Genomic DNA, 13,585 nt, shown 5'->3' with positions numbered 1-13,585 from the left:
AGCAGCAGTGTTAATTGCCATAGCTCCAGCTGTGTTAATTAATGCTGCCACCATTCCCTTGCTTCCAAATTTCTAGACTCATAGGGAGCCCTGCAGGTTGGATGGCTCAGCTCTTGTGGGCCAGATCTGGCATGTGGGCTGTATCTTGATCACACGTGAGCAAGATCATCAGGTCTGCTTCTTTGCAGATCATTACTAAAGGTAAAAGGATTTCCAGGATTCCATTCCTTTGAACGCCTTTCTTTCCAGAGACTGTCAACACATAAAACTTCTAAAATGTGAGCATTTACAAGAATAAACTCCCTGTTTATACATATCAGCAGTTTATGTGTATGTGTGTATATACACACGCACATACAGCCTTGAGCAGGCATTTTTTGGTACTGAATAATAAATAAATAAATAAATAAATATAGCCAAGCAGTCTGCAATGATTTTCTTTGTGCTTTTCTGCAAGTTCATTTACTTGCATATATATTTAAACATCAACCATGCTTAAAGATACGGAAGCAAGAGATAATTCTAAAATAAAAGCATCTACAAAAGCATCTTGATGATTAAAAAAAAGAGCAATTTTAAAGATGGAATGATCAGTGACAGAGGCAAGGTGGGGACGGTGGAAAGCTCTAAGCCTAAGATTGTGGAATGCGCGTGCTATTACTGAATTGATAACTCTTCGAGCTACCATTACTGTTGTAAGTTTATATAAAGACTTATGCCCCAGTTTCAAGAAAAAAACAACTTTCTATATATTAAGAAACATGCAACATTGCAACCCCATCATAATTCTACAGACTTTGGATCACATTTGTAGAGTTAAAATCATGATTTGCAAACAGCCCATCACATCAAAGCATGTTCCTTCCATGATTCTGGCTCTTCATCTTGCTTCCCAGTAGATCAAAGGCAGCAAACAACTGTGTCAAGGCACTGCAAAAATATCCAAGTGTGAGGAGCTTACACTGTGATCCAAAAAAGAACCACCAAAATTCTTGCTTTGGTGCTACAGCTTTGAAGGGATATCCTAAAGAATAGGGCTCCTCTGACAACTTCTTAGGATATTTAAACTGAAACGTGGTAAACATTCAGAAAGACTAACAGTTATTTCCTCCCCCATAGATAGTTCTGTTACACAATGTCTTGAGTCAGATTATCGAACCTCAAGAGGAATGATTAAAAATTCTTTACCAGAATGGAGTATTTCTCTTGGAAAAGACACATCAACTGAATGTATGTGTCATATAGCAAGAACTTCTGTGGAAAGGGAACAATAAGGATAGTGCAAAAGACAATTTTTTTTTTTTCAGTTCTGGCTTACATCCAAAAATTCAAACAGAAAACACAAACATAGATTTTTGCCATAAATGTATTCTATTTAAATGGTTCAAAATGACTGAAGACAAAAATGAAAAAGGGTAACCTCAAAAAGCAGTTTCAATAAAGAAGCTGTATGTTTTTAGTTGGAACCACTGGAATAATTTCTTGCATTATGTAACTCTGTAACTTAGATAAAATAAGTACATAAAAAAAAGCAAGATGAGAGAAAGCTGACCCATAATGTTAGAAAACAAGGTATTTCATAAATCCTAAGTTAGATACTTTTGTATATTGGTGCTAATATGCAGAAAAGAGCTATCCCTTACATTATGCAGTTTAACTTTATTAAATTAGTTCAACTGTCGATTTTAAAAAAATCCCAAAGAGGGATGACGCATTGGGCTAAGATGCAATAAATCCATTACTAGTGAGGGTGACTTACCCTGAAGACGGTACAGTGTTTTTTAAAAAGCTGTGACCAAGATGGTCAACCATCTAACTCTAATCTATGCTGCATTTGCGGGGACTCAGAGGATACAGTATGCGATGAATGCGTTTTATCCCAACAGTAGGTATGTAAACCACAAATATGCTTCATTAATCCAAAATAACAGAGTTGTTTTGCAAAGACTCGTGATAATAAAACAACTTGCAGACATGCTTATAATTATTTCCTCCCTTATCCCTCATGTCAGGCAAATAGGGGAGTTCTCAGAAGGATATGCAAAGGTCAACAATTTTTAAAATATGCAAAATACTTGTCAAATAAAGAAAACTGGAGTGGCCTCCAAGCTGTAGCCTGAGAAATCTAAAATTATACCTGTTTTCTTATAAGAAATTATTTCAACAAATATTTAATAACCAAAATAGTTTTATACCATTTTTATGAAAAAGTGCAACAGAATTCACTCTTTCTTTTCTGATATTTTTCTGTGCAACACACTGCAGACAGTAGCAGGTCATAAACTGCTTAATCTCAATATGCTATAGCAGTGGCTTTCAACCTGTGGTCCATAGACTCCTGGGGGTCTGCAGGCTGTGTCTAATGAGTCCATGAAAACTAACTATGATCAATTAAAAGTATGTGAATACATACACATACAATTCAGAGGGGTCTGCACTGCCATTTGGAATTTCCAAAGGGGTCTGCACTCACATTCAAATTTTCTAGTGGGATCTACAAGTGAAAAAAGGTTGAAAACCAACATGCTATACCATTTGCTTTTATTCACTTAACCAAAGTGTGGGGTAAGGCAGCAAAGGAAACGAACAGGCAAGAAAATGTCACAGGTAAGAACAGTTTAGAAGGCACGTAAAGGTCACAGAGAATGCATTTAGTGATTTTATGTTAGTTAGATCTTGTTTGGGGCAAGATATAGTTTAAAGAAGGGATAAAAGCAGGTGTATTAATATCAAATAGAGTAGAATCTATTAGGAGGATTTTTCTAGCCTTAAGTAAGCTTCCAATACTAAGCCAGGTAATAGAATAATAAACAAATCCAGGTCCATTCTGGGATTTTTGCTCTTCAGTCTTGACCTACAGTTCTTGCTGAATTGGCACACCTGCACACGGGCAAGTTAGCACTGTTTACAAACTTAATTTTTGAAAACCAGATAAATTGTTTTCTGTAAAAGACTGGCCACCTGTTAGCAAAGCAATTATGAGCCAGGGTGCCATGGAACTTAAGTGTGCAAATAGGATTCAAAAGATAAATGCAGAGTTTTCAAACAGGAATCCAGTGTTAAAAACATCATGATCTGATGTAGTCTTACGTCTTTGCAACAGATAAACTGCTCTATTTTTCAGTAGGCAAAAAAAAAAGGGGGGGGTGAAAAATAACAGTATTTTCCAAGGGTTGTCTCATACCTAAAAAGGTTGAGGACCACTGTTAGAGGCTTTTTAAGACTTAGAGAATTTAAGATAAATTTATATTTCAAATATTAATAAGATTATTTCTTAGGTGAATGCACATTATCAGTTTTAATAATTTTAATAGTTTGATACTGTTATACTGTTAGATCATTTATATCTTACCTTTGTAAAGGTATACGTCATAAGGTAAAAGTGTTCTGTGTACAGGCCACCGAAGCACACTTGGGCAGTGGATGCAAGGCACCACTCTTTCTTTAACCTCTGCATGAGGAGGAGGTGATAGGAGCAGAACCAAGCTCTTGTCACCTTTACACCCAGGTAACTCCTGGTACCCACTGGATAAGCATAATTCATTAAGGTTTTAGCATAGTGTAAGCATAGTTTTTTCCATTTTATTTCAGACCCCATAACTGAAAATGAAAATAACTTCCAAAATGAGTTGGAAAATCAGATTGAACACTGTATCACGAATGATGGTGCTTACGTTGAAGTCTAGAAATTTCAGCTGTATGGGCATGTATAGACAAAACAGGGACCCTAAATTGAAGCAGTGGGTTTTATAAAACATAACTTCAATTTAGAGCTGATTAAACCCCCACCCCGTGTCGTGCACATACTCCACTGACTTACCTACCACTCCAGCAGGGAGAGAAGGGCAAGCTGCCGGTGGGCAGAGCAGTCCCTGGGGTGCGGGGAGGAAGAACGAGAGGGCTGGTGCTTCCCCCTGTGTTGGCAGCACCCCCCCCCCAGGTGACACCCGCCTGCAGGCACCCAGCTCAGGTGGTCCTGGGAGCCACTACAGCTGCAGAGGGAAGCACCAGGTCCCCGTGCAGCTCAGACAGGCAGGCAGGCTCCAGGTGGATGGTAAAAGAAAAAAAAGTTCAGGCTTGCCACTTTTCTTGGGTGGACCCTGTTTCCCAGGCTGCTAGGTTGCCTGCAGGGCTTCCTGCAGAGACCCTGAGCTGCATGGAGCCTCGTGCTTCGCTTCACAGCTGTAGGGGCAGCAAACTAAAACTCCTCAAAGGAGTTTTATTTTACTGCACCCCAAGTCATTTAAGGGGCATTATGCCACCAAACTTCCTGCAGCAGCTGGAAATAATGTGTAATATGCCACCAAGATGTGAAAACACAGACACCATGAAAGCAGTGCAAAAGCATTTACCCCACTTTAAAGCGTCGTGCACACACGCCCCCTTGTTTCATCTACACATGGAGTATTATGTTAAAACTTAATGAATTCTGCTTTCAATCACCATTCACAGTTTGCTTCTATCATGTGTACCTCCAAAGTCATTAAAGTTTAAAGTTGCACAAGGACTTTATAAACACTCTGTATAAGTAAGGCTGCAGTCCCACAACAACAAAACAAATTAACACACATACACTGAAGAGGGATAGAGACTATCTGACAGGTTCACTAAGTGCAGCTCACTGGATACCAGTTTCTGATTACATGACCTGTAAAGCACCAGAAATGCTGCAAGATTGCTGCAGAGAAAAGAGTAGTACAGAAGGCAGTACTGTTGAAATTTAGACTATGGTATAAAAAAGAAAAAATGCACACCCCCACAAGACTGTATACTTGTTTTTACACAGGTTAATATGTATATATCTGTCTGCACTGGAATTGTTTCAGTGTAGATTTACATTAGTGTTGCTTAAATTTAGCTTAAATAGCAATTGTATACCACTGGAAATGCACATACATGCATGGTCATGCATGCAATGACTGTTAGTAGCACAGTACATAAGAATGTACAGATTTTCTGATATACATGACCTCACAGAGAAAGTATTTGAAATACTGACTGAGAAACACCAAGAATAATTTCTACACCTTTCTTATTCACAGGGAAACTTCCTTTCAGTGTGCTTAGCTTTAAATGTTTCATTGCAAGTTTCAGAATGATACATAAGGTTCTTTTGAAGCAGTCAAATGATCAGATTGGGCAATTTGAAGGATTATGAAAATGCAGCCAAAAATCCTTAGAATGTAATCATTTGAAATTGCAAATGAACACTTCAGTCTCTTGGACAAGGGGCACTCATGGCTGCCCCCTACTGCCCTATAGCAGCCCCTGTGTCAGCTGCTCTGAGGAGTATGCTGTGCTGTGGGCAAGCAGACGCATGGATACAGAGTGGTGCTTTTCAGCCTGGCTCATTCCCCAGCTCCTTGCATGCTCCCAGGTCTGGCAGGAGGAGCTGCAGGGGCAGGAAGCTCCGGATCTCAGCATGCGAGTCCCCAAAGGAGCAGCTGCAGCAGTGGGGTCTACACTTGCCCCTTCCAGTATGGACTGGGGACAGGGAAAAAGTTCTCTTTTCCCCCCCAGGACTCATGCGATCCATCCCCTTCCTGCTCCTTCAACTCCCTCAGCACCTTGCATGTGCCATGTATGTGCAGCCTGGCACCTCAACCCTACAGCCAGGGTGTCCCCGGGTTCTGTCTGGTCCTAGGGCTGGAGTACGGGGGGATTGCTGTGGGCAAAAAAAGGGCAGAAACTGGCCCACCAGTTCCTGGCCGCCAACAGTGGCCTGGACCCAAGTGTAGAGAATCCAGGTAGTGCACTGGTAACAAATGCAAGTAAAGCCAGCCAGAGCTAGGAAGGAACAGCCTGAAAAGGTGACTACAATATAATAATGCAATTAATTACTAACACATTAATTAATAAAGCATTTATAATATTCATACTATATTTATATTAGCTTTCAAAATGGGATACCACTAAATTCTGAAAACTTGGAGAGGAGTGCCTCGAGTCTAAAAAAAAAAGGTTAAAACCACTGATCTATAGCATTTGATCATACCCTGAGTGATCAAGCTGTTAAAATCTTTTTTTTTTTTTTTAAAAACAGAAATCTTTTTTATTGTAAGATGCTAGTTGTAAAGTATTTTTTAAGAAAGCCAGACTGTTTCCTGCTCCCATTCCACACGCTGTCTACCAGCACAGTTGTATGCGTGGCATTAATAACCATTGATAAGGAATGCATGCAGAAAGAGCTCTCTCAGGAAAAATCTGTTGAAGAAATACTTTCTGGTCTTCAAAAAACTTTATAGTTTGGTGTTGGGTTTCATTATTCCAGTCAGAAAATACACTCTTGGAATAAGTTATGATCCTCCCAAAGCATCCACCAGAGGTGCCAAAAAATGAGAGAAGTACTGCAGTATCTGCAGAAATGCATACAATTAGGAATCCAAGAAGGTTAAGTAGTTGCCTAAGCATCTTCTATAAATTATGTCTTTTATCAGATTGAATTTGACAGCAAAAGGGGCTGACAGTCCCCCCATCTGGAGAAAAGCTTTGCCACAGTGAGAATTAGCCCTTTGTTCAGGGTTACAAAGCTAAAGGAAGAAACATGGCATCTGCCTTTGACAATTCAGTAGTCTGAGTTTAAGAGTAAGGTTTAACTTTAGGCCTACTGTTTGGACAATACTAATTTATGTACTAAAGGAGTCTTATGGATATAACCAGTAGATTGGGCAAGTCTTCTTGATGGAAACTGTTCTGGCAAAGGGAAACCAACAAGGTTATAATAAAAACACTCAGCTGAATGCAAGCAATTTCAATACAGATTAACATAGGAGTCAAGAAATTTAATTTTTTAGGAACAAGCCCAATTTCTCCTTCATAATACAAGAGTTCCCCTTTTCTCCCTCACAGAAAGAAGTGCTAGGGAGTTCTGCCACAAATGTAGAGCTTAATGGTAGATATGCTCCTCACTGTCCCAAAGAATAATACATAAGCAATGCTAGCAGCCACTAACTTATTGTGTTGCAGGGGGATAAGGACAGATTCCTTGCTGCGCGCACACAATTATTGTTTGGACACAGCAACTGCACTTCTAATAATTTATCAATTATATATATGAGAGGGTTCAGTCTGGATGAGGGTTGCTGGACCAGTTTGCAGGCCAGAATGGGACTGACCCGCTGTGTGGTGCCAGGTCCTGCCTGCATGCCACTTGCAGCATGTGTTGGCCTGCATGGACTGTGCACGCAATATGTGGGGCTGGCAAAAGGGCCATGCATTGCCCATAGTGTGTGGGCTCAAAACGGTGCTGCAGGCAGCACAGTGCAGTCTGGGGTGCCATGGGCAACGCATACCACATGCTCGTCCCAAGGTGGACTGGTTGCATGTGTCGCACACTGCACAGGGAACACACTGCATGCAGCACCTTGCTGGACCACCCCTATGCACTGGCTTCAGCCTTTCGCAATCCGGATTGGTCCCAGAGCCAGTGCACAGGGCCAGTCTGGTGCAGCACAGCATGTAGTGCACACCTCTGACCAGTTCTCTGTGCTATATGTATGGTGTTCAACACTGGGTCCTGCCTGTGCACTGCATAAAGTATGCAGGGCCAGGGCCAGGGCCAGCACATGGGGTTAGTCCAGCAACCACGGAGCCAGATGACACGGCTCCATGGTCTTGATCTGGTCTGCAGGCTGTATTTTCAATGCCTCTTATATACTCAATGGCATCTCCTATATCAGGGGTGGCAAACTTACCAGGCCCCTGAATGCTGGCTCCACCACATGTGGTGTTGCAGAAATCACTTACAGAATGGATTCTGGACTGGCTGAAGCAGGTGCTGCATGAAGTGTGGAAACTGGTGTGGCTGTTATGTGTGGTGCGCTCCAGCCCAGAGCAGGTGCTGTGTAGCATGTGTCCTGGACTGGCTGCAGCTGTCCTGGACCATTCTGGGGGCTCGAGAGGTGCACTACATGTGGATCACATCTCAGAGTGTACAATGCATATTCCAGAGCCTGCCCATGCGTGGGTCAACTCAAGACCCATGGCCAGCACTTCTGGCTGGAAGCCTGGGCTCTGCAAGTCATATCTTTTACGCTCCTGTCCTAAATGTATTAATGAATTACATTTTCCTTGAAACAGGTGTTCCAGCACTTTTAAGTTTTAAAAACAAATTGTTGATAGAAACTGACTAGATTTCACTGACAACATGGGGAGGCTTGTTATCCATTCTGCCACATACAAGACCAAATGTTTCTTGTCAGGTAGAATGCTTGGTTCAATCAATATTGTAGTAGCTCACCACAGTACCTTATCTACATGGAAAATTAAATCCAGTTCACAGACATTTTCAAAACACTTGTCTAGTGTTTCCACGAATACCTGTAGGGAAAAAAAAGAAAAGAGGTCAAGGTTGAAGTGAAACTCCATCATTCCATTATGTATAAGCTTCAAAAATTGCATAAATGAAAAATCCTAATGTCTGCAGCATGTGTGCTTGATACTGGGTGCATCCACACAAGACACTGTTGCTGTAGTGACATACTACAATGATGCAGTTCATCACTACAGCAACGCAGCATCGGTGGGCACAAACCATGACACTGATGCTGCATCGCGGTAGCAATAAGCTACCTTGTTATAGTGTGTCACTACAGTGACATAGCTGTTAAAAATAACTGTGCACCACTGGGATGGCACAGTAACAGCTGTTGATAGTGGGCACATGTAGATGTGCCCACTAATTGCTGATGTCTTAGGATAGTGGCAAGCCCCAGAGAAAGAATGTATAGCATCAGACAGCTTTTAATAAAACTTGACAACACGACCAAAATATTACTACACAGAGAGAGAGTTTGGACACTCAACACACACACACACACACACACTGTACAATATGCACTCTATAACAGGGGTTTTCAATCTTTTTGGGTCAGTATACCCTGGCCCCTGGACACGGAGCAGTGTACCCCCAGCGGCTGGATGCAGAGTGATGGTAGCTGCTGCGTGCGAGCTTCTCCTGCCCCCGCCCCCGGGCAGGCAGCGCCTACACAGCAGCATGGGATGCTGAGTGGCAGTGCTCCATCCTCGTCTGCCTGTGTGCACCCCTGGGCTATGTGTACCCCTGGTTGACAACCCCTGCTCTAATGTAGAGTAACCCTGAAAAATCATTTTAAGAACGCCAGTACTAAATCTACACTACAAATTTTGCAGTTGTGATTTCAAACTTTTCTAATTTCATTAGAATTACATAACTGGTTAATCTATTATTTGTATTCAAGTAACCTGTGAACAGCCAAGCAGATAAAGGTACCATTGTGCCAACTACTGTACAGATATAGGCATCAATCCTTCAAAACAAAAAAATCCATGCACAAGAATAATATTATTCACAGTGCATAAAATTAATTGCTTTAATGAGAATACTCAGTTTGTAATATTAAGCACATACTTAAATCTTTGAGAGATTTATGCATGAGAACAATGTTCCAAACAAAAGTCAGGTATTTTTAAACAGTAAATACAGTAATATTCAAGGACAGTTCTCTTTTGCAAATATTTGCATCCAAATACATTTTTTCACTGCCCAAAAGAGCCAATATTATTTCTTAAGGAAGTCATTATTACATTATTTACATTACAGTTAAGAGTGAGGAGTACCTAGTCAAGATCAGAGCCTTTTTGCTTCAGGCACTGTCCTGAGTAAAGACAGTCCTTACTCTGAAAAACTGAACTTGTACTGATAAACAGAGATCCTGTTTTTTTCTGTTTAAAAATTGCAAATTCTCTGATTTAAACCTCACCCAAAATCCATGTTTTTCCATGATTACAAATGAAACACCACTATATACACAGTTTTATATATCTATATTATACACACACACGTATCAGTTGAACACTATTTTATTGATATAGTTACAATTTTAAAACAATTTGGAAGCCTACCAATGCCTCAGTCACTATAAGAAATTCTAAATACATATACATTTTGGCATTTGATTTTGGGTTTTTACCATGGAAAATCAGAGTTCCCACTTTTGTTCGCCAGGATGCAGGGCCAGGTACAGCTGCCGCCCCCCTCCCTGCTTTATGGCACTGAGCAGCCCTGATATGCCAGTGACCTGCTCATACCATTGCCCCTCACTCCCAACCCATAGTCCCCTGGGCCCCACACTCCCCACCCACAGCCCCATGGCCCCCTCAGTCCTGCTTGGAGGAGGCCCCCAGCTACCAGGGCTATGGAGCAGGGACCTGGGTTGACAGCCCCTTTCCCCCCACAGTAGTGCCCAAACCCTGGCTGCCGCCCCATGGGAGGCAGCAGCTGCTGCAGCAGAGTAGAGTGTGGAGCCCGACTCATCCTCTCCTGTGGCTGGCATGGCTCAAGCAGAGCCTGATGGAGGGCAGGGGGAAGGGAGAGAAGGATGCAGGCTGGCCACTGTGGGTTCAGGGCTCTCTGCCCTGCTGATCTTCCCCTGGGGCTACCAGAGGGTGGGACCTGGTGCAACAGGGTAGAGCAGGACTGGGCAGAGAAGCTCATTACTGCCACTGGGAGCTTGGTGTCACCAGGGCGAGGTGCCCCCTGGCCACCTGGCAACAGTGCGGGGCACAACTACACCCCAGCTGCTGCTGGGCAGGCAGGGGGCACCTCACCATGATAGCGAGGGCTTGTGGCAGTGAGCTTCCCTACACCACTCTGGCCTGTCACACTGGGTCCTGCCTGCAGGGATGCAGAGGCCCCAGGGGGAGGGCAGCAGGCCAGGAAGCCTGAGCCTGCAGTGGGCAGCATGCCCCTGTTTGGCACAGAAATTTGTGGGGGCATGTGCCCCTCATGCTTCCCCTGGAAGTATGCACAATGGTGGGGAGCCAGTCCGCCCCCTCACCACATGCCCATCCCGTTCCCTTCCTGGGCCCTGTGGCTGCACATTCTGGCCCCAGACCCCAACCCCACACACTGCTTGGGCTGGGCAACAGCCCTAGCTCTGCCCAACTCCCTCACTACCGTGGCCTTGGTTCCCCCACCCCACCCCACGCCACACTTACCTGTGGGGAGCCTGTTGTCCAGGCTGCCTTGCAGCCAGGTGCATGTGTACACGCACATGGCGCACCCTGCTGATCGCCCTTCTCCCACTCCCCCAAAGCCCTTACAGGCTGGAACTCTACCAGCCTGCATGGGGAAGCCCACTACTTCCCATGTTTTTCTCCTTAGAAAGAAAAAATCTGGGTTTTACTGCATTTTTCCATGGCAAACAGAAAACCTGGATCCCTGTTGATAAACAAGGGGTTAGTTAGACAGGTATCTCAGATAATTCTAGAGCTGATCCCTACTGTAGCAGCACACAATTAAAACCCCTGGTTCCAATTCCCTTTTTTCTCTGCATATCTTGTTCTTCCAAAAACTTACTCTTCTAGGTGAAACAAGATTCCTAACTGCCCTCCACCAGGAGAATCAGAACGGTAAAAATGGTTCTCTGCCCGTAACAAAAATCAAACAAGGCTGCACTAACACTGGCTACTGGAATACATGAGATTACATAAATGATAAGAATATCATTATAACATAAATAATGATACATTAGGAGAATACATAACCATTTTTGTTAGACAGTTAGAGCTTTAATGAAATCAGAAGAAAAGTTTCAAAACACACACTCACACTCTATAGACCAGGCAATAAATCTTGTTTGCACGTGGTTATTTTTCCTTGCACACGACCCAATCTATTGGAAACTTTTTTTTTTTTTTTAAACAATAAATTGAAGCCAAGGTTTCCAAGGATGCCCCGTGAAAATGCAGTTCATGAAAGAGTTCATGAGAACATTAATTTAAAAAAAAAAAAAAAAAAACATTTAGGGCTTGATTCTAATTGTAGAAAGCTATTAAGTCTGCTTTTACCCACATATCTGAGGAGAAACCTGTGACCATTATCCTTTTTTCCCCAAAGCCCAATCAATTATTCCCATAGTATATTTACATACACAGCAAAAGTTTCCATGTTTTACAATTTAGTCTTTATTATTTTAACAAGCCTGTAAATTACCATGCAAGATGGATGTACTTTTTTGGTTTGGGATAGAGGTACAAGAGGAAGGACTGCACAATGTTCAGTAAATCACAAACACCAGTCTTTAATTTCCATTAATACATATTGCCATTTAGCCTGACAGTGCTAACTTTGAAGTCAACGGACATTTTACTGCTGAAGTGCAATCAGGTACATGTTGGGTGCACAAATGAAATTTTCAAAATGTTTTTCACAAAGTTTTTGGGCAGAACTTGAATATTAAACTTCTACTTCAGAATCAAATTAAATCCAGGCAAGTTTTAGTGGATTTGTGCAAGTATTAGTCTTTAATATGGTCACAGAATTTAAGCCAAAACCTTAGGTGGTTTTATAAATAGATGCAACACAAGAACAAGAAGAAAAGACTATTAAATAAATATTTTTGGGAAGATTTAACAGCCTTTTTGACATCTAAATATTTTGGGGGTAAAAGTTAAGACAAAGTGTTTTCTACAAAGAGAAATATACAAGTGAATAGTTCATATATTAAACTGCTCAAACAGCACAGTTTATGATATAGCCCAGTAAAGCAAACAGATTGCCCAGGAAAAGTCTTTTCAACTTCCAGGTACTTTAGAGAGGAATATGCATACAAGAATAGATTTGTCCAACATTTAGTTGCGGGAAGAAAAATATAAAAAAAGAGCAAAGAAGAATATCCTCTCTCCAAAGTTTCTGTTACAAAGGATAAGATATTCAAGCTATTTATGTTTAGAAATTGAAAAGGCAAAGCCATCTGATCCAAAGCATAAACACTTGTACATAGAAGTATGCTCATTTGGACTTCAAGACAGGTCTGTCCGACTTCTAAGCTCCTGGGACCACACCAGGCAAGCTATAAGGCACTGGGTTATGCAGACACGGTCCCCACCACACTGCTTCACATGCCTGCATGGGCACCTCTTCCTCCTGCTACACCCCTGCTGTTGCCTGCATCCTCATCCCACTGCAAAGTGTGCTTTGTGGGAACCATCCCCCATCACTACCCTGTCTGGATATTATCTCCCGTATGAAGCCCAGACTTGCACTCAGCTCCCTGTGCTATACCACGCTGCCTCACCCTCCTGAGGCAAAAGCAGGAAGCAGCAGTCAAAGGAGGGAGTAAGCTCATCCATAGATTCCTGCTACTGTCAGAACAGGGAGCGTTGCAACTGGGTGAGAGCATAAGGCAGGGGTGGGCCAGATGTGACCGGCCAGGCCATTCTATCCAGCCCGCAGGGCCCCCTAAATATTTATTTTCTAAATTTTGTATCTGCCCCTGGCTGTCTGTCATGCAACCCTTGATAGCTTGCCAAAACTCAGTAAGCGGCCCTCCACCTGAAATAACTGCCCGCCCCAGCATAAGGGCTACAAATTAATCCCTCACAGGTTACCAGTTGGACAATCCTAATTTAAGACCACATTTAGTTCCTTGAAACTGTCTTTAGCCAAAATATTTAAAAATGCACAGAGAAGTTTCTTCACTGGTAATCTGCATATATGTACAGACACAAAAAACTCTAGAGGGGAATAAGAAGTATTTTAGGGCCTTTTCCTACTACAGATTCCTGTAACGAGGTTCTTTTTCCAGCCAGCATAACAATTCTA

General features: G+C 42.4%; 1 protein-coding gene across 1 annotated transcript in view; it reads right to left on the bottom strand.

Annotated features, from left to right (window-relative positions):
• The window catches only part of AP3S1 (adaptor related protein complex 3 subunit sigma 1), a 45,210-nt gene that overhangs the window by 15,046 nt on the left and 16,579 nt on the right, over positions 1–13,585 (bottom strand). Inside the window, exon 4 of the mRNA XM_090038414.1 lies at positions 8,248–8,319. Within this exon, the coding sequence (XP_089894540.1) occupies positions 8,248–8,319 (72 nt within the window). The remainder of the gene's footprint in view (positions 1–8,247; positions 8,320–13,585) is intronic.

Source organism: Crocodylus siamensis, chromosome 3 (assembly GCF_052110815.1).
Source record: "Crocodylus siamensis isolate JL-2025a chromosome 3, ASM5211081v1, whole genome shotgun sequence".
Classification (NCBI taxonomy): Eukaryota; Metazoa; Chordata; order Crocodylia; family Crocodylidae; genus Crocodylus; species Crocodylus siamensis.
This window is presented reverse-complemented; position numbering and strand designations above follow the sequence as displayed.